At 37.1% G+C, this 22,094-nt stretch overlaps 2 protein-coding genes and 1 pseudogene across 4 annotated transcripts; 1 reads left to right on the forward strand and 2 right to left on the reverse strand.

Annotated features, from left to right (window-relative positions):
- The first annotated feature begins 4,409 nt into the window (after positions 1-4,409).
- LOC137717519 (bZIP transcription factor 12) lies at positions 4,410-7,634 on the forward strand. Its single transcript, XM_068456907.2, has 4 exons — positions 4,410-5,376; positions 5,495-5,566; positions 5,678-5,707; positions 7,045-7,634. Exons 1-4 carry the CDS (start codon positions 4,648-4,650, stop codon positions 7,123-7,125), a joined length of 912 nt encoding a protein of 303 aa, XP_068313008.1. The 5' UTR covers positions 4,410-4,647; the 3' UTR covers positions 7,126-7,634.
- Positions 7,635-7,670: 36 nt separating this feature from the next.
- LOC137717518 (protein ROH1D pseudogene) lies at positions 7,671-9,781 on the reverse strand (annotated as a pseudogene). Its single transcript, XR_015965192.1, has 2 exons — positions 9,564-9,781; positions 7,671-9,335 (listed from the first exon to the last, which is right to left on the reverse strand). The product of XR_015965192.1 is annotated as a protein ROH1D pseudogene (transcript).
- Positions 9,782-11,887: 2,106 nt separating this feature from the next.
- On the reverse strand, positions 11,888-17,780 carry LOC137717758 (tubby-like F-box protein 8). 2 transcript variants are annotated; one of them, XM_068457224.2, is made up of 6 exons: positions 17,252-17,780; positions 17,006-17,087; positions 15,954-16,379; positions 15,658-15,745; positions 13,356-13,488; positions 11,888-12,775 (listed from the first exon to the last, which is right to left on the reverse strand). In XM_068457224.2, exons 3-6 carry the CDS (start codon positions 16,299-16,301, stop codon positions 12,070-12,072), a joined length of 1,275 nt encoding a protein of 424 aa, XP_068313325.1. In that variant the 5' UTR covers positions 16,302-16,379; positions 17,006-17,087; positions 17,252-17,780; the 3' UTR covers positions 11,888-12,069. The 2 variants fall into 2 exon arrangements, with proteins under 2 accessions (XP_068313325.1, XP_068313326.1); XM_068457225.2 differs by having other exon boundaries at positions 17,279-17,577.
- Positions 17,781-22,094: the final 4,314 nt, after the last annotated feature.

Here is a 22,094-nt window from a genome sequence, read left to right on the forward strand (position 1 = left end):
CACTCCCAACTCGAGCCCAATTGTTACTAAATTTCATTATCTCATCCGTACGACCCCAAATTTGGGAATGGAATTGGATCCCATCCAAAACCATTTTGTGAGAATCCTAGTTATTCATCGTGTGTATTATACGGTAGAAATTATTTGATTTTTTTGTTTAAAATTAAACACAAATAATATATGACGAAAACTGATCACACGATGTATGATAAACGGTTAGGATGTGGGAATCCTAGGATGTGGGAATCCCTAGGATTCCCACAAAGTGGATCCGGAGAGGATCCTCTTCCTTTGGGAACTCCTTTTATTGTTGCCATTTCTTGTGGACCCCACATATAGCTTGGCAAACAGGTCGTGTTTGCCGTGTTTGTGTTGTTTTCTTATAAAAAAATAAAATATAAAAGCATTTTAGTCAAAATGGTCCTTGGTATTGGCATAATTTCTTATTTTGGTCATTGAGATTTGAAATTGATAAAACTGGTCTCTCAATTTGTTCACGGTTAATCACTTTGGTAATTCCATGAAAAATCTCTATTAAATAAAGACCAAAATGACAAATATATCCTCAATTTAATAAACAATGACCCAAATTAATTTGACAAAAAAATTAAGCGTATTTTTGTCATTTTATCATGGGGAAACTTGATATAAGTCCAATTTTTTGAGCCAATAGTAGGAATAGTCCAGTTTATTAAAATAAGTCCAATTTGTTATATTTAATTATTTAATTATCAATAGTTATCTGTTCAATGATAAGATTTATTATAAAAGTCAAATTTCTTCCCAATTATCTCTTTGCTTATTTCTTTTTATTTATCTTTTTGTTATTTCTCTTTCTTCCTCCTACTTTAAACCCCATTTATAGATTTTATTTTTAATTTTTATAATCAACCTATATCACAGGTTAATTATATTTATCTACCTATATGACAGATTCTTTTTTTATAATCAACCTGTCACAGATTAATGTGTCTTACTTGTAGGTATGTTATGTTTTTTCTACATTTTAATTAGGTTTCATGTAACATCCCGTCCCGAAACTAACGAAACGTACGTGTGAATTTACAATTTTACCCCCCTAGCTGTTATTTTACGTGTATTTTTGTGTTGTGTGGTGTGGTAGGACCACACACACTCACACATCACCCTCATTCTCCCGGGATTCCCTCCCTCATTCCCTCACTCTGTCTCTTCTCTCTCTCTCTCTCTCTCTTCCTCCCCGAGCCATCTTCTTCTTCTTCTTCATACAAACGCACGGACTACACACAAACCCAATCAATTCTTCACCAAACAAGAAACCAATTATACCATTGAACTCGTGAGGTTGTGAAGAGCACAACCATACCAATTCCAGGTAAGAAATCTAACGTTTTCACGTCGTTTCAACAATGGCCGATTTGAACACTGTTCATGCAAACCTAAACTAGCTTGTTTTTGGAATTTCTAAGCTTGTAGATGTGTTTGTGAGGTCCCAAGGAGCCTCGGAGTGGTTCGTTGGGTGAGTTTGGACGTCGGGATCGTCCTGTGCAAAGTTGGCCGAACTTGGATCGTTGTTGCAGGTGAGATTCCTTGATTTTTAGGCCTTAAAAGTAGTCCAACGTGATTCTACTAGTCCTAAGCTTCATTTTGGTATAAAGAACGTGAAATTTGGTTGAAAAACGAAGGAGAAAACAAAGTTTGAAAAATTCCCAGTTTTCCGGCGTCGTCGCCGGCGCCGGAGGTTCGCCGGAGAAGAAAGGGGAATATTCCGTTAAGTCTAACGGAATATTCCTAACGGCAGTGACGGAATCCGGTTAGATTTGACGGAATATTCCGTCAGTTAACGGAATATTCCTGACGGCGTCTGTTGACACCGTCAGTGTGCCTGGCACGTGGCCGCGCGTGGGGGCGCGTAGGTCCGTGCCTTGGCCGGCGCGTGGGGGCGCGTGCGTGGTCCAAAAATTTTTCTAAAAATTTGAGTGTGATCCTGAGGTTGTGTAGGTCACGTTGGTATATTCATTTGTCCAATTTGAGCAATGTATGAGAAGTTATTACGAGAAGTTGCTTAGGTGCTTTTAAATTAATGTTTTCGTAACTTTGTCGCGTATAGGTGATTCCTATTCCGAGGACGAGCGTACACACTCGAGGCAGGGGGGCTACGACCCTTCTAATTATCAGTGAGTGGGCTTTTGTTTTCCATATATACCTATATACCTCTAAATTCCCAGAAATAGAATAGAAAAGGTTATTTGTTTTATGCCATGCATCATATGAATGACGTTTACGCATTATCACGTGCATTGGTAATTGGCATACATTTATAAATGTGTAATTGGTGCTGTGGATGCACAGGTAAGTGCCAGGTAAGCGGTATTCACGTGGTTATGCATTCCTGTTTATTATGCAATCGTAGTTTGAGAGGTTTAGATAGCTCATAATCTGCACCCCCGGTGTTAGTGCTCCCGCCCAGGGCCAGGGCACAGCCTTCACGTGTATGTTCACCAGCACCGCATGCTCGCCTTGGATCCAAGATAGGTGCAAGCCTGTCGTACAGACCACATTAGGTGGTTCCGACTTGTAGGTGACCCGCGATTTATCGCACAGCTTCACGTGATCGTAGCACTAGAGCATACATATATATATTACACCCAGCTTGTCGTACAGACCACGTTAGGTGGTTCCGACTCGTGTGCAGATTCAGTTATTGAGTTGAGAGTGGAGCTCTAGATTCAGCCGTACAGGTCACGTTAGGTGACTCCCGGCTGCCAGATTATATATATTCGATGTGAATTACGCTTGAGCATTTATAATTGATTATGATATTCTGTAATGGCATATTGCAAAGCATGAATGGCATATTGTGAGCATGAATGGCATATGGTGGAGCATGATTGACATATCTATACATACGTATATATGTTCATTTTCTGGGAAGCATACAGGTTTTACGGCGAGGGGTTAGAATGTATTTTGCTAAAGAGTTTTCAAAGAACTTTGTTTTTGCCCACTCACGCTTTTGTTTTTGCGCCCCTCCAGGTTCTAGTGGTCTAGAAGGTTCGGTGGTTTATCCCAGAGGGCGTCCCGGCATTTCTGACAGACACTCACCATTGTAGGGTCACCTTCGGGTGTAAATATGTCGTATCTTTCCTTTTGGACTGTTGTAGACTTGCTCTGAATTGTGTCTCACATACACTAGTACTTTGTACGTTATTAGGTTTTTTTAATTATTAGTACTTTTATATTACCTTCTTAATTAGCTTCCGCACGCGCACATGGCTACGTCACCTTCGAGTGACGGCCAGCACGCCCTGATCTCGGTCGGGGTGTGTCATTTCATATCTCACGTATAGGTATTATATACATTCATATATTTGTTACTTGAGTTAGGGTAGAATGTTTTGTAGATAAATTTATGTTAGTATATTAGTATTTTTGTTATAAGATATTAAATATATTCTTTTGGAGTTGGAAAATGCATAATATTAGAAAATTTTAATTGATTTTTAATATTTTTAAAAAATATAAAATGAGTATAAAAGAAATAAAAACATATAATTAGATAACTGGACTTATTCCTAAAAACACTCTACATTTTTGGACTTAGATCTAAAAGCCCCTTTTATCATTTAGTGTTATGAGAGGGAAAGGTAAATTTGACAAAATACCCTCACTTTAACAGAGATTTCTCACATAATGACCAAAATGATCGACGACGAACAAAATTAGGGATCAGTTCTATCGATTTTAAACCTCAGGGACCAAGCAAGGAGTTATGCCAATCTTAAGGATTATTTTGATTAAAACGCCAATAATTAATTGTGATACAGGTAGCATTTTTAACAATATATAAAATATAAGCACTAATCCAGTAGTGGAGATGTTAATTTGAAATTTTATTTTTGAAATACGAACCAGTTTTAACGGGAACTCTACACCGAAGCCGAAGGGTGCCCTTATGATGGGCTGGCTAGCCCTGGATGCCCAAATCCAAGGAAAATTCCAAACTGTACCTCAAATTGACGGGTTAGTGTGAGCTTATATACTTGAATATGTAATGCTAAGTGACTTGCTTAACATGTTTTCCCAAAAAAAAAAAAAAAAAGTGACTTCTTTAACCTTTTAATCGCTTTATGAACTATGGTGCACTAAAAGTCAGCTAAAGAAAAAGAAAAAGAAAAAAAAAAGACTTAAGTGCAAAGAGGCAAAGCATAAAATAAAAAAAAATTTAACGAAAATTTCATGATACTGTTTATTTAAACGAAAAATTAAATTTTTACATTAAAAAGTCAATCATAATATTATTCATTTTACCCTTTATTTTATTCTTATTGTTAAAATTCAAAATTTTCAAATAATTTTTCTTAAAATAAATCAAGTAGGATTAGTGATTGGATAAGGATTAATTAATTGATTTTAATAATAATAATAATAATGGTAAAGCGAGCAGTGCAAGTGGGAGGAAAGGAAACAGAGGGAGAGAGTAGAGCCTACGGCATCACGACTTTTGGTTTGTTTTGTTTGTTGGTTTGGGAAGGAATTCCAAAGCAATTTTATTATTATTTTTTTTAAATTAAAAAAAGATTCATCGGAATTCTTCGCCGAAGAAGAAAAAGAAATCAGGTGAAGAATCAAATCAGAGGGCTAGAAATCCGGGGGAGAGTTGCTAGGATGATGGCGACGTCTTCGAAAATGGCGGTGGTTTCAACCGCGAATTCGGATCTGCCGCGGAGGGAGTCGTCTATATGTTCACTCTCCACTTTCCTGGCCGACGACGACGACAACCGTCACCACAAGCACCAATCCATGAGCATGGACGACATCCTCAGGAACATCTACAGCTCCACCGGGACTGGCACCGGAAACGACATACACGACAACGGTCACCATCAACAACTTCATCATCCCGCCGAGGCCAGGTCCGTCGACGAGGTCTGGAAGGAGATCGTCGCCGGTGGAGTGGGAGTGGGAGTGGGAGTGGGAGAGGAGGAGGTGGGAGTGGCGGAGGGAGACGGCGGGGATCAGGTACGGGGAGGAGAAGGAGGAGGTGGTGGTGGGGGTGGGATGGAGGGGATGACCTTGGAGGACTATCTCACTAGGGCTGGGGCCGTGAGGGAAGAGGACGTCAGCTTAAATGCCGGCGGAGTTCCGATTGGGTACGGGCAGTTCCAGGTGCAGCCTCCTCCTCCTCCTCCTCCACCTCCGGCTGCTCAGGGTCAGCTGGTGTACGCGAACGGGACAACAAGCACCAGCGGAGGCGGAGGTGGTGGTGGTGGAGGAGGGAGGGCTGGGAAGAGGAGAGCCGTGCAGGAAGCTCCACTCGATAAGGCAACGCAGCAGAAGCAGAAGAGGATGATCAAGAACAGAGAGTCCGCTGCCCGGTCCAGGGAACGGAAGCAGGTTGGATTCGGTCTTTGCTTGACCATGTTTGTTTGGTTTCTGAGAAAATGTTAAATTGATTGTAAACAGAAATCTGAAATCGTTTATTGACATTGCCGTGTTTTAATTGCAATTTTAGGCTTACACCGTAGAGCTCGAATCTCTGGTAACGCAGTTGGAGGAGGAAAATGCGCGGCTCCTCAGACAACAGGTCTATTAATTCTTCAATCATTTCTTAAAATATGATCATATGCTTTTACCATTCTGTTTAAAAGAAAGTTTTTCGCTCTAATTCCGTATGAATTCTGATTTCTGAATGCAGGCTGAGCAAAAGAAGGAGAGGTTTAAGCTGGTATGTACTTTACATCTATGAATTGTGAACTGCCTTCGTGTGTGTACCGATTTATTCTTTATGGTTTTCAATTTCGTAAATGATTCGTAGGTGTGATCATGTTGAACATAAGCAGCTTCCAGTTCACAAGCTTGGAACTTTCCTTTTCAATCAGCTTTAAGTTTAAAATATGTAATCAACTTGATAAGAGTTATTTTCTAGCTTTACTGATTTTTGACCTTGCATTGAGAAGATTTCTGTGTAGAAACAATACCTCAATTGGGAAGAACGAAAGTTTAGATTTGATTTACAAATATTGCCATCACTTACCTAGGAGGTTCTTGGGATAGGTAGAAAAAATCATTATGGCTGAACAAGATTAGGATTAGTTTTCATAAAATGCAACAAAATCCATTAAAAGAGTATTCATTTGCTCCTCGGGGTCTTTCCGATGCAAGAGAAATGAGGGTGACAACTCTATGGCCACATCCGTATGCTTTCTCAGTAAGAAGCATGACGGCTTTTCATATAATCAAATCAGAGAGGCTTAAGTTATCATTATATTTAAATGTCACAACTCTTAACTGAAGTTTTCAAACGTCTTTTGGTATTTTAGCATCATGATATTGTGGTTTGACCATAAGAAGAAAGTTGGGACTGGGTTTTGATATGCGTATGCTGCATTTAGTATGCGAGCATACAACCTAGTTTGTTAGTTGTTTGGTTTGTGAACCGGAACTTGTACGTGGACAGTCAACTAACATATCGTTAAATAACTGAATTAACTGCAAAAAAAGGTGTATCAGCCAAAGCTTTTAGTATTTTGATCAGGCTAAAGTTTGGCCTATATCTGGAACCTAAGTTGCATGCCACCCTTTCATCTTCTGGTCTGATTTTCTAACACTATTTATTATATGTTAATTTTTTACAAGGAGATGCAAGATTTTCACAATTCGGATTCTTTTCTTGGCTTTTTCTCCTGATTTATCTAGGATTTATCGATGAAACGAAGGTCCTGTTTTGCTGTTTCCCTATACTATTTTTGAAAACAGACTAGGTTGCACTTACACACCGCCATTCTTAGCGATCACTCGTAGAATACGCCATCTGGTTGCTTAGTATTGAGTTGTATAGCTTACAAGTCAACAACCTTGTTCGCGAAGATATTCCAAAACTACAACGCATTGCAGTCCGTGATTTAGATCTAATTCGATGATGTTAATGATGTTGAACTTGCTGATTACATTGTCTTCTTTATCTTTTTGTTTTGATCATATCTTCTTTATATACATCTAAAGCTGCATTTTACAAGTGTTAATAAATGATCTAACTCTCTCTCACTCTGTCTGCACTTGCAGCTCATGGAGAACCTCATTCCTGTTGTAGAGAAGCGGAGGCCACCACGTGTTCTTCGGAGAGTACATTCGGTGCACTGGTAGATGTGGTTCCTACCGTGTGGTCTGCGTTTATACATAAAAGGAATTTGGTAGATAAATACTTAAAGAAGGAAAACAGATTAAGGGTCGATTAGCTGTTGGTTGATCTTTTGGTAGTCGAAGCGGATTTTGTAAAGAGATGCAGGTACAACTGAAGCTTTGGATCAATTTCAATACAAGTAACGGTGGATGCTCTCAGTTGAAGGCTTGTGGGAGATCGTTTTCAAACACTTGACAGGTTCATTGTAATTAGTATTTGTAGAAAATAACCTTCTCATTTACAGAAAGCCCGGTTGCCCTTCATGCCGGTTGAAGGGCAAACCGATAGAGCTAGACGACAGACTAATTTATACTAATATTGCTGTTTACTCTTAAATGATATGCTCGAGTGAGGAACCATATGGTACATGATACTAAAACCCGTTCACGATTTGATTTTCGAATGTGGTTTACCGATGTTGATCTGTTTTCGAATGTGATATAGCGATGCTGATCAGTATTCGTTTTGATAAGTTCCGATAATGTGTTAGCTTCGATTTGTATGTATGTAACTGAATAGGACTGAGTTATATATATCAAACGATCCGGAGTTACAACCAAACTGTAAGAATATTGCAAAGGACTTTTAGAATGTAACATATACAAACCAAACTGTGACATACATACCTCGTTTTACCAGAAGTCCCAGAAACAAAAAATACTATGTTGCTCGCGAAACCGAAGAGATTCTTTCACGGTGTTTGTTTAACCTCTGTATTGTTGCTGACCGATATACCTCCTCTCTCCTTGCAAACTCGGAAATATGCAAAACAACGAATGTATTCGCAAATTTGTACATTTCTTGCTCGGTAGACACTCTCTCTTTTACGTTACTCCGGATTGTTTGCGCGACTCAAAAGTTCGAGACCTTCAGTTCTGCAGTTCATAATCCGACGGAATACTTCCCTGATTTGGCGTTCCAGCGGATCCAGTCCATTCTTAAAACTTTCACAAATCGATGCTAGCTCCTGCAGTTCTTGTTCGACTTCCACTTTCTGTTCCTCTGTTAACGGGAACTGAACCAGATCCATCAAGTCTGTCATGTGGCGGGCACATCTCTCGACATGATAAATCTCCCTCAGCAACCCGTGAGAGTTCTGGCGCTCTCGCTTCTTAGATTCCTCTATTATCCGTTCGTGAAGTGTGGATAACGGGATGCCCCAGGAGTACTGCGGCGGGATCGAAAAATGAGTGCTGATACCTCGATCCTGACATGGGATCGCAGCCACAAGAGACAACAAAACAAACGTGATAACACAACTCATTGTGAAAACGGACCCTGCAAGCCCATTCGTTGCAATAACCTCGTTTCCACGAGGTGCTACCAAGTTGCTTGCAATTGACTGAAGCTGCTTAGCTGCAGACCAAGAATGGGATATGCTCCACGAGTGAGAGCGGGAATGCCCAGTTGGATTCCCAGATGAGTGTTGCCGACGGCGAGCATCCTTTCTTGTGTTATTGTTACGCCCAAAAGACCAGTTGCGGTGGGAAAAAACAGACCCAGAGTCTCTCTCACCAAGCATTTCAAGTGCCAAATCCACCAAAGCCTTTCTTGCTCGACGGAACTGGCCCTCAGAGAATGCCCTCTGGCGAGACTCCAAGGCACACAGAACGATCTCTAAATGCTTATGCCACGCACGAATCTTGTCAATCCCATCGCGAGCAGCATTGCAAATGTCAAGTGCCTTCAAGCTCCTATCCAAGTACTCATCCGCCCAATGGTCCAACGGCGGTTTAGAAACCTGCACCTTGTTTTTCAACAATAAAACCCTGAACTCGTCTTGGCAGCTAACAAAAACATCCAAAAGTTTCCTAATCCACGCAATGGAGAGCAATTCATCAGCACCAACAGCTGACAAGTCATGAAACAGGTCCGTAACAAGTTTTTGAAAAGATTGAACCTCTAATTCCAGCTCACTCAACTCCTGATTAGCTTCTTCTGATTGAAATGGCTCTCGCCGGCTCCAAATCGAGCGACCAATCGAAGTCAACGGCGAAGAAGAACCCGGATTGTGCGTCGAAGGCATGGTGACAATGCCACAATATTCCAACACCAAACCCCACTGAATACTCACAAAACTCACAGATTTCACAAAACCAACATAACCCCACCTCCAATTCAGCTAAATTCGATGCACCAAACCGCGAAAAATCGACAACATTTCAAAATCCACCTACAATTCATTCAGGTTTATCAGCTAAAAAACTCGCGAATTTAAGCTTTGTTCTTCCACCCTTACTCAAAACAACCGAATGCAAAGAATTTGAAACCCTAACACAAAATCGAAGAACAAACCCACCTCTACAATGCAATAACACGAAAAACCCAGATCCAGAAAATCTCAGGAGGCAAAGGATCGAAATTTTAAATTCTGAGAAGAAGCGAGAGAAAAGAATAGTACCTTTGGTTTTGCTTGGAAGGGAGGCTCAGAACTCAGAAAGCTCAAATCTCAACGCTCTCCAGGAATGTTATTGTTGAGAATAATTGAAGACAGACAGGCAGACATGTGCGCGCCTACTGAGTCACTGACTCGGACTCGGACAAACAATATAAACAGTGGATCTTCAGAGCTCAACCCTCTCGCTTCGCTTCCTTCGAAAGCCAAAATCGAGGAGTGACAGATACGGAAATATATTTTAAGAACAAAACAAAAGGAAAATTTGACAAGTCGACCACGTGTCTGAAAAATCATAAGTATTTTTGAAATGTTACGTACGCATGTTGTGTAATACAGGTATTATATACGAATTTACTGATTACGAATGCAAGTGATAATTCGACATGTGTTTCACGAATTGTCAAAATAAGCTTTTGAAAGGTTTATTTTTAGCTACGTTGGTTGGAACTTGATTTCAATTTCACATTATCGCTGAAACTCAAAAGTCTACATTTTACCCCTTGAAACTCGATTTTGATTCAACTTTGTTCCTTAAAACTCAAAAGTCGATATTTTACTCTCTAAAACTTGATTTTGATCCACTAAACTTATAATGATTAAGTTGAGTGTGATCCTAGTTGATAGAAGTATATGCAGCTTGTGTTCTTTGGGCGATTATCACGTTGATTTGTTTAATTAGCCGTTTAAGTGGAAGAGACGAGATAGACGATGCAATTTAGAGTTTATGATTTTTAGGTAGCTAACTCGGATTATGATTCTCTTTTTTTCAAATTTCTCTCCTTATTTGAACGGTTACGATTAAGTTACGTTAACATCTGTGTTGACTTCTTTATAAAGGAACAAAAAAAAGAGAGAGAGGAGGGAAGCGACGAGTAAGAGATTTGGAGTGGAGAGAATCTTACTCCAGCTAACTCGGTTGCTAGTTAGGCCTGTGAATGGGCCAAGAGTTATGGAGTTATTGCTCTCCATCAGGTGACCATGATGAGTTGCTTGTTGAATTAGCGATTCGTTTGGAACTACTTTTAGAATGGTTGAATGTATTTTTTTTTTTGTGAAAATGTTTTTGAAATCGATCTTTAGTAAAAATGCAAGTGAATCACAGAAATATACTTGAAGTGCTTCCTACTAAAAGCACATAACTGGTGCTTCTTGCAGGAAAAGTGTTTTCGAAACCCAATAACATTTTGTCTAAAATCACTTTCAGTCAATTTAAAAGTAGTCTCAAACGAGCCATACATCATGTTAAGGTTAAAAGACTTCTTATGATGACCCGTAATTTGAGTTGTCACATGACATACCTCATTAAGTCTTTCTTGCATAATTGGTGCTTTTTGCAAGAAAAGCATTTTTGAAATCCAATAATATTTTCTTTAAAATCACTTTCAAGCGAGACATTATACTATGTGAAGAGTAGAAGACTTCGTATGATGACCCATAATTTGAGGTGTCACATGACATACCTCATTAAGCGTACCTTTCCAGTGGAGATTTGAGAATCAAAATGGTCAATAGCGGCCTCCTCGAATCCCATAGGATAAATTTTGTAAAATATTGGGTTTTTAATATGGGTTGAAACATCCATAAATAAAAACTTAATTCAATTAATTAAAACAGATAATAATATTGGGTTTTTTAATTTGGTCGAATTGAATTGGATATGATTTTCCACTAAAATTATTTGCCAAATCATGCATGCAATGCAGAGCTGTGAAAAATTGATTGTTTGACAAAATTTAAAAGGAAATTGGCATTTAATTGTGAAAATTATATGCCAACAAATGCAATGTAGTTGACAGCCTACCAAAACTACACCTTATATCATCACTTCCAGAATGCCATCCCTCCCAATGACATGATTGTGACATCCACCACCTTCAAAGGGGTCATGGGCAACCAATGACCACCCGTCGCCTTTCGCCACCACATAATAACACGAGCTAAGCCACACCCAAAATATTATATGGGGACCAATGTAAGACTCTTTTACCTTTACATTCTCAAACGCCCCTCTCACGTGTGACGAAATTTCAAGCCAAACATGTGGCTGTTAGGCTTCACACGCAGGACAACCTACTCTGATACCATGAAGAAAGCTGAGGTTCCACCATAAAACTAATTGGCAATATAAGTAGACGACCAATCTCTTATAAACCCTCGCAAGGTTTCTCCTTAAACCCTTCTATCTTCACATTCTCACAGCCAATCGGGTTGGCAAAATCAAAGCATAACTAAACGTTTGACAGCGAAGAAAACACGAAACAACAGACCAGAAGGCGGGAGACAATTTATGAACTAATTGGCAGAAACTCAAGGCAACATTAAAGATCTGAGATTAAAATGCTGTTACACCTTTTGTTATTAGGGTAGCAATTGAGTTCTTGAACAAAACAGACAATTTCCTACCCTAACGCAAACGCAAACAAGAGCAGGAAAAAAGTGGAGATAAAAGGCGAGAAAGAGAGTGATTGTCAACGGTGTTTTCTGCTTACCACCGTCCACTTACTCTCTTCTATTCACAAGCCAATTTCGTGTCAAAGCTGCTCAAGCAGATAGCGAAAGCCTGAAATGCAGATAAAGGATAGCGATAATCCATCGTGAACATATCTTTACCAACCTTGCCAAACTGCAAGAGTATCTTGTCGTGCTCTGGCGGCGCTGGCTGTGATGGAGTAGGTGCACCAGCAGCAGGCTGAGTAGCAGCAATCAACTGAAAGTTCTTAACAGAAGCAACAGTTACCCTGCCTCGGAAGTTCAGGCACCAACACTGTAATTGTTCATGCCATCGTGGGGGTTTGTTTTTCAAAACCAAGGGTCTTGTCTTGCCATCCTCATCATCTCGGGGTACATCAATTTCAGAAAACCGTGTACTGCTGAATTCTACTGAGTGGTCAAGAGACTTTGAGAAAGAGATACTTCGGAATGAGTCTTCCAGGGCTCGGGTAAGGAGTTCTGGTTGGCCAGGGACAGTACCTCCTGCATCAAGAGATGAGACCGGGATAGAATGCATGATGCAATGCATCCTTCTAGGACCGCGAGTGCCCAACACATTTAGCTCATATGTTATCTGAGCAATGTTATAGCTGCCAGTCGGGACTTTTGGCGAGACTTTTTTGGAATTAAATCTACGGCTTGACCGCCCTGGTGGGGGAACATGTTCAGAAGTGTATGCAGGCTGCGTATCATATACAATGAATTTTGTGCCAAGAAAGTTTGACCTGGGAAAAGAAACAAAACTTGAATACTTCAAAACAACATTTTCTATCGGTTGTAAACACCAGTAAAATAATAAATGATTAATCACTACGAGATCAACTATTCTTGTCTTGTAAGTCCATCGTGTCATTGCCATCCCTAATAGAACTAAATAATAGAAGACACATCTAACTATGCTTTACATTAATTCATCTCGGCACATCACAACGGAATGAATTCATAACAATAAAAATACAATGTTAAGGCCTCACTTCCATATGCATGCATCCATTCCCCTACACAGAGCGCGATATTTGTCTTCTGAATAGAAAAAATTGTTTGCACTACTAAGAGAGGTTGTACCAAATCTATTCATTCTATATGGCAAAGCTTCCTTTGAAGGAAGAATGTCAATGGAGTTCCATAGTAAGCAAAACGAGCTCTTTGAAAGAAAAGAAAAACTAACTAATAATAAGAGGATTAGAATAAATAGATATCATACCAATTGTTCGTTTAAGAAATGAGAAAAACTATATGTTACTTTAATTGTGCATGCTTGTGAATTGTAAATAGGCTTCCGGTGTCTTTGCGTCAAGTTCTTACCTTAACTTTCCAATGTAACTGCTGCTTGATCTAGAGATGTTGTCAGCATCCATAGAGATAACATATTCTGTACAAGTAGTTCTTCGAGTCCTCTTTGCAGAAAGAAGGAATTTCCCATTCTCAACTAGCAAAGCTGCAGAATTGGAGACATAACAGAATGGGGAACCATTTATGGGCCTAATCTCAAGAAAGCCAGCATAACTATTCATTACAAAAAATAGTAAACATAATCTACGAATCTTGAAAGCACCTCTAAAATATGTTGAAATAGCATATGACCCATGATTTCTTGGACACTTCTAGTGGAATCAATGTCTGACATAAAGACGGTGCATGTGTACGCCAGTATTTAACTTATCTATTAATTTTGCAGACCCTTAAGTTGTTGCATGTTTCACACTGGTGTAGTACCTATTGTAATTTTTCATGCTAAAAGGACCAAAACATGCATTGAAATGCATTATAAACGTCCAACTATATTCCTGATCTAGAAGTTTGCTATTGTTATTGACACTACGCTATGTTTACGTGAGGGACTTACAAATCCTGAGGGATTGAGGCCAAGCTAGTAAAGAATGGATTACAAAATGTTGATAAGCAAATTAAAAATGCACCACATGAGCATCACAAAGGCATGTTACAGGGATTTGCAGATGACTACTTCGACAGAGTCATTTACAAATCCCTTCTACATACCTTTGTATTGGTCATGTAGTGCATTTCGAATCCCTCCTCTATAATGTTTGTAGTGTATTTCTTCCTCACTTGGCCTAAATCCCTTGGGACTTGGAAGGCCCTCACCCAAACATACCATTAGGGTTCGCCATTATTATGTTATAATGAAATAAAAGAAAACATTACAAAAAATATAATACCTAATGTAACATTTTTACATACTATAAGTTTCTAACCATGTAAAACCTTGACAAACTAAAGCTTTTTCACACCACACCACACCGTTACTCAAGCCACCTTTAAATCAACTTTACATTCATGTATTAATGCTATCACCACTATTAACTTCTTTTCGCTGATGAAATCGGGTTGCAAACTATTATACTGAACACATGAAACGGGAATAGAAACATTAGATATTCTCTTAGCTACATTACAACCAAGAAACCCATAAACTTTTGCTAATGAATAACATTAGTATCATATGAAAAGAAAACAAAACAAATAGTAGGAAAGTTCAATTGACATTCTCAAGATCTACAAAATTTGAGAGTTGGACGATAAAATTCTAGATAGAGCTTGACATGCTCAGCATCAATAACAACTGGTCAGTCAGCTGTATACTGCCTTCATTGCCCAAAAGGCTGTTGGTAAAGATGACGCCTAGTGTGAGTCCGTAAATGATTTGGTATTCCCTGGACCGAACTTTTCCCACCCTTGTGTGATTTAAATAGGTAAGCAGTAGCAGCTATGCGAGTGATTTAGAGACATCAGAATATAAACTGTTCCGCTTTTAAACCTATGTTGACGGGCAGCAGAACCAAAATATTTCATTGTGCACGATAATTGTACAACAATAAACAATTCCAATAAAGTTCCTATACCAAGTCCTCTCTTGGATTATCTCAAGACGGTTTATTAAATTTTAACTCTTCTTCTCACTCTAAGTGTGGGTTCTCTTTCAAACTAACTGGTGAATAATCGGATTGTGAAATGAGGAAGGAAATGGGTGTTATAATATAGGTTTTGAGAAGAGGGTTGGATCATCGTGAACACTCATTCTGACTATGATTGTCCTTTACTTAATATAGGTTCATTTGGAATGCGAAGATTCTTCATGAATATTCCGTATTCATCTACACCAAATGCCTACTATCCAATTAGATTCATCCTCCACTGAAGGAAGGAAAGGCTATCTTCAATCAATATGAAGCTAGAAAACTAACCAAAGGATATAGACTTGATATATTAGTTTTAACATTTCAGCATAGTTCTTTCACAACCACAAGGTATTGCAAGTCAACCAGAATTAATTAAGAACTCCTACATTTCATAACAAGACTACTTGAAGCTAAAAACTTTGTAAACATTCACATATCTGCTAGACGAGGCAGTTTAACTAAAACAGACTAGCAGACCAACGGAAATTCAATAATTGACAAACATTAAATGAGATATTTTTGTTTAGTCTGAAAAATGTGATATTCATTGATAAATAAACACGGATTCAGTGATAGCAATAAATAAAATGTGACTCATATTGAGAAATATTTGATCGAAGAAATGGGTTGACAGGCTACTAGAGGGAACAATCAAACACAATCAAATGGTTGGAAAAGACGCTCACCAGGGCTAAGACACAGAAATAGATGATATGTTAAATTGGATTTATCCCTTTTAATGAAGCATTGAACGAGTCCATCCCGTGAACCTGGCTGAAAAACCAAACAAAATAATTATTTGTTAAGTGTTGCCCTCAAGATACTATGATGTAGCTGCTGTAAGAAAAATTATCATTACAAGCTCCATGCGCCATACACAAAAAATCTGTAACTTTGATTTCATTATAAACTTCAGGTAGCAAAAATTGTTTCCATGCAAAATCATGGTGCACATCACACTAAATGAATTAAAAGGAAAAACCTGCTTCAGCGACACAGGAAAAGTAAGCTTCCCGCAGATCTCAGGCTTCTTAACGATTTCTTTGCACATAATCCTCCAAGAACGGCAAACTGAGGCACATGCAACAACGTGCTTTCGAGAAGGCCATGTGCTCTCACTCTCCTCCAGCCTCCTAATTACATCATATAATAGTTCTGCGGGGAGGCTAGCCCAACGACAGTTCTGAACAATGAGAGGCTGGTCATGTAAATCATTTAACGAGCCATGAGATTTTTCTCTATGATGGCTCGTCAGCCGGACTTCAAAACCCCGTCTAGATAGGCTCCCAAAGCCATCCCTAACATCACGAACTATGCTACGGAATGACATTCTTGTGGTGGTAAGGCGTACCAAAAACAATTGTGTATCTTCTTCAAATCTTCTGATTTCCACAGCTTGTGCATATGGCTGCCCACAAATGGAAAGTGAATCAATTGCCACCTACAATCTTCTTAACAGAGAATAAAACATAACATGATACAGAAAAGGTAACTAAAATCGAAAAGAAAAAGAAAAGTGGGAAAGGCAGATTCATATGGGCTATAAAGTAGCATAAAGAACCAAACTTTAGTAACAAAAGTGTTTGGAACCGCAAACCCTAATTTGAACCCAAAAAAGCTCGTAACGATATATGAGCCATATAAGCTAAGAATGTGCATAGCAACCATCAACAAAGACTACAAAAAATGATATACTTAACTGTAAACATGTAAGTTTAGAAACAAATACCGGCGTTAGAAGAACCGGTTGACTTCATACAATCGAAATTCAATCACAAGTTCACAGTGGAGAAAGAAATGCAAGGTTGCAAAAGATCATATTTTGAAAAACAGCATAACCGGAAAAGGGATTCTTACAGCAATTGATCATAAACAAACCATGAACTACAAAACTACTAAATCATTTCTACATCATCGACTTCGAGAGTAAACAAGTGCAGGCTCAAAATTTAGACTCAACCTTTGACAACAATTACCTTGTCATAATTTGTTCAATACAACTTTGTTGCAACAAAAACATATCATGGTACTTACCAGTTGACCAAAACCCCCAAATTATCCGAGAGCTTAAGCTGGTCAAAGCTGCTCCATGGCTTAATCATAAAAAGTCAAAGATCTGCAAGCAACAAGAACACATCAGAATTACAAAAGCACAAAACTTGAACAGCTTACACTTAAAGTTAAACCCTGTGATTTTCCTGGGCATTTAACCCAGGTGAAAAAAACCCATAAATTGTTACAAATGTTAACAGAAAAACCAAACAAATAACAGATCTGCACCTCAGACATCAGCTGACCAAAGACAACCTCAAACAACAATCAGACAACCTTCTCCTCTGTTTTTGTTTTTCTGGGTTGGTCTGCAAAACACAAAGAGAGGAAGCAGAGCAGAAGAAAAGGAAGAAAAAGGAGGTCAGGTCAGAAAAGCAGAAAAACCATTGTTACTCTCTCTCTTAATATTTGGGCTCCAAAGCCCACATTAAATTGAGTTCACGAACCAGAAGTAAGAAAAGGGAGAGACAGTTTTCTTTTTCTTTTATCTTTTTATCTTCTTCTTTTGTTTTTGGTTGGGTATTTTAATTTTATATTAAATGGAATTTTCCTGTAATCTGTATACTTTTGGAGTGGAATTTTATGTTCCCACTCGCCGAAGATGAAGACCAAATGGGGTGTTTGACTTTCTCTTCTTCTCTCCCTACTCGCTGACGACTGACGGAGGAGCGGAACCCGGAACAAGTTCTACAGTGTTTGGGGAAAAAGAAAACGATTTGCAGAAAAAGAAAAATAATGAAAATGATTTGAATGTTTTGAGTTTTAACAAAAATAATAACATTAAATAGTACCAGTATTGACTTTTTAATGTAAAAATATAATTTTTCGTTAAAATAAACAATATCGATATTTTTTCGTTAAAGTTCCCAAAGAAAAATGGTGCACCACAAAGAAACCCCATGTGGCCTATATCTTTTCATTCCTTTTTCTCTCTTATTTATTTCACATAGTGGTGTATCAGTAGCACAAAGAAAATGATTTGTAAAAAGAAAAAGGGGAAACTTAATATGAGTCCAATTTTATGAGCCATTATTAGTTATAGTCCAATTTTATTTAATTTTTAGGTTAGGTCCAGTGATTCATTGTCCACATAAGCTTATTTGTATTCTCTTGCCAAATTTACCCTTAAATTGACCAATTAAGTAATTACTGTTTTTTTTAAGTTTGTGATTAATGTTAATCATATCCTTAATTATAGGATTAGGGATTTAAATCTCCCTTTTTTTCTTCTCCTTCCCCAAATGTTCATTTCTTTTTTCTTGTTTCTCCCTCACAATATCTTTCTCTTCCTCTGTTATTTTTCCCAGTAGTCTTCTACCATAATATTATTCTTTTGCTCCTCCTTTCATATAAGGATGATCAAATTACATTTGATTGGTTTTTTTTTTTTTTTTTTTAAAAAAAAAAATTTGTATTAGTCAATCTTTGGGTTCTTCGTCTCATATATATATATATATTTTTTGAGCTTCATTCTCCTTTATATATATATATATATATATATATATATATATATATATTTTAACTTTGAAGTTCTATCGAATTAGCATTTTCTCTAGTGTTTCCTCCCTCAATATCATTTTTCTTCACGATTTTTTTTGGTTTTTATCTACCTATATCACTTGTCCTTTATTTATTTATTTTATCTTTTTATATTATATTGTGCCTGTATCATGAATAATTGTATTTATCTACCTATATATTACATATTTTGTTGATAATCTATATAAGATTAATTGTGTTTATCTACCTATATTTCACAAATTAACTGTGTTATCTACCTATACAATAAGTTTTTGTTCATAGTCTATATCTGTATCATAGATTATTTTGTATTATCTATCTATACAATAGGTTTTTGTTCATAGGCTACCTCTATCATAGATTCTACCTACATCACAAATTTTTTATCTACCTCTAGCAATGTTTCTTTTAATTTTTGATAAACTTATAAGATTTGTAATAATGTCTTTTTAATTAAAAAACGGGTAGATAAAGGTATTTGAAAATTCAAATTTAAAGAATTAAAAAAAAAATTCCAGGGGCAAAACAGGTGTAATAGAAAATGAAATAAAATTGGACCTAATTCAACAACAGCTGAATTTTTTAGACCTGAATCAAAGTGCCCCAAAGAAAAAATGGTGTGCGAAAATCGTTTTTTAACAAATTTGACAACAAGATTCCAAAAACACAACAAATGTGTCCACAAGATTATATAGAAAAAAAATCGAATTCAATGGGGTAACAAAGGCAAAGAGTTCTATCATCGAGGGTTGGCTCAGTTAGAAAGATTTTTGTCTTGTGTGTCACCACATTAGGGTTTGAGTTTTGTGCTAACAATTCTCGTAGTTGCGCAATATGTAAATTCCTACGTAAATTTATAACAGCTATTAGGTGTCACACGTAAGTTATTCCAGTTCGAGGTTGTAGATATGTCCTAGTATTGGTGGTGATAAAAAAAAAACCAATTGTGCATATATTGCAACAAACTCCTTCAAATGTGATACAAGTCAATTTAAGAAAGTAGCCCCTGAATTTGTCCACCGTCAATCATTTTGGTTATTCCGGGAAAAATCTCCGTTGAGTAAGAGCCAAAATGACAAAAATATCCTTAATTTTAATAAATAATGAGCCAAAACGTTTTGACAAAAAATGAGGATATTTTTGTCATTTCCATTATTTAATGGAGATTTTTCACAAAATGACCAAAATGGTTGACGGTGAACAAACTCAAGGACCACTTATATCAATTTTAAATCTCATGAATCAAAGTGAAAATTTATGCTAATCTCAATAACCATTTTGATTAAAAATCTATTGAGAAATTATCAAAGAAGAGGTAATGAAGAAAGTATGAGCATGATTCAGACTAAAGTAGTTTAATGAAGAAAGTATGAGCATGATTCAGACTAAAGCAGTTTCGTTCTCCATACAATAACTCGCATAGTTTCCAAAGTAGAGTTGTTTTCATTTACTGGCTTAGGTATATCCAGTACCATAAGTTACATATTATTTCTTCATGTGGTCGTCAATTTTTTTCACCATTTTTAATGGAAAATTCTGCTCAACTTGAGAATCTGCATATACATGGAAAACAAAATTAGTGGAGCGGTGCTATTCACATACTCATTTTTTACTTCACACACATCTCTCTTAATAACCGACCGTCAATAAATTGATGAAGCTGAATAGACAAAAATTAATAAGATTGTGTGCGAAGTGAAAATGGAAATTCTGCTCAACTTGAGATTCTGCACATACATGGAAAACAAAATTACTAGCGTAGTGCTATCTGCACACCCTTTTTACTCATGACACACATCTCTTTGTTTTCGGTTGTTCAATCGTGTGAATTGAAGAAGATTAATAACAAAATCTAATAAAAGTAGAGATAAAATGAGTATGTGAATATCAATATTTAATTAGTATACGCCTATGCTGGAGTCAAGAACCAGCCCATTGAACACGACTAGTTCCATAATCCATTCCAATGTGATATGGAGAAGGCGTGTAATGGAGATATTTTTTAATATACTGGGAACAAAAAACGGTACACTAGAAATGAAGGGTCATTAGAAAAATTTATAAATTATGTCATTTAGTTATATCATAATACGTGATGTGATTTACAACTTTGTATATATTTTGAATACACATAAAAATTTCTCACTTGTAATGTGTAATTGTGTAGGGTGGTGGGGTTTACCTAGACCGGGAACTTACAATCACAATGTTGATTTTTTTTAATCAATGGTGGACAAGATTCATTAAAGAAAGTCCAAATACATGAATTATAGCGTTTCATAAATCTCGCTGCATACACGAACACACAAGAATCACCAAATTAACAAATGAATTACTACGTACAAATTACAAATAATAATGAGCAATTGAGTGTGTCAGCAATAGACTATCGTTGCAGATGTGTGTTATGTCAGTTGAAGTGTTTTTATAAAATTTGTCTTCGTCTCCCTTTCCTTAAAATAGAGTAATTTAGACTATTGCATTGACAAAAGAAATTATTTTATGTTTCCTCAATCCGGTCAAAATTAAATTAAACGATAAATCTAGCATGAAACCAATGCACTAATCCTCCGATTCACTAACTAAATGCCATAATTTGCTAATATGCAATCTAAACTCGTTAAGACACAGATAATTTAAATCAGAAAGTCTAAGTCCAAAGTAATTAATCATAATTTTATAAATTAAAAAGTAATTAAGTAGCTAGAAAAAATACTATCGCTTTGGACACAGCCAGTGCTGCAAGCAGCATAGCAGCCAACATCAGCAGATTCTACGACGACGTTCTCCATACCAGAGAAGATGACGCACAAAACCAACACTACGTCGACGTTCTTCATCATCATCATGACCATCTTCCTTCTCTGCTTTCTGCGACTGAACGGTGATCTAGTTCTTGACTTCTGGTCATTGGTCGGTTGGTTTCCTAATTTAAAACAAGACACCAGTGGTTACAAACTGCCATGACCTTGAATGGAAATACGCAAAAGCCACTATGGCAATAGGCTATTTTTGACTATCATGAATTGTAGGAACTAGGAAAGCTACCCTACACGTGTGTGATCGCATCATGATAGGTTGATAACTATTTTAATTATTTGTTCAATATAATTATTTTAATTATCAAGATAAAATACGAAAATCACTTATCAGAAAAAGAAAAAGAAAAAAAAAAAAAAAACGAATCATCACCATTTATTTCAAGATTACATATATAATTTTCGTTTTTTCAGAGAAAATAGTAAACTATATATTTTATATTTCGGTTACAAAGTACATGGTTCGAAAAGTTGACTTCTCTATTTCCTTTTTTGATCTTGTGTACAATTTTATTTCCTTTCTTCATGTCACTTTTGTTCGTTCGTGACATGAGATGTAGGAAATATCTGCAGCCTTCCTCGAATTTTCATACGCAGCATTTTAGGTTTAAAGTTTAATTCTTTATTCATGCCTGAAAGTCCAACAACTTAACATTCCTGCAAACGAAACAAAAAACTAAAACTGCAGATAGTTATATATATCTATATGATATATATATATATATATATAT

This window comes from Pyrus communis, chromosome 8, assembly GCF_041283825.1.
Source record: "Pyrus communis isolate YQ-2024b chromosome 8, ASM4128382v1, whole genome shotgun sequence".
NCBI classification, from domain to species: domain Eukaryota; kingdom Viridiplantae; phylum Streptophyta; class Magnoliopsida; order Rosales; family Rosaceae; genus Pyrus; species Pyrus communis.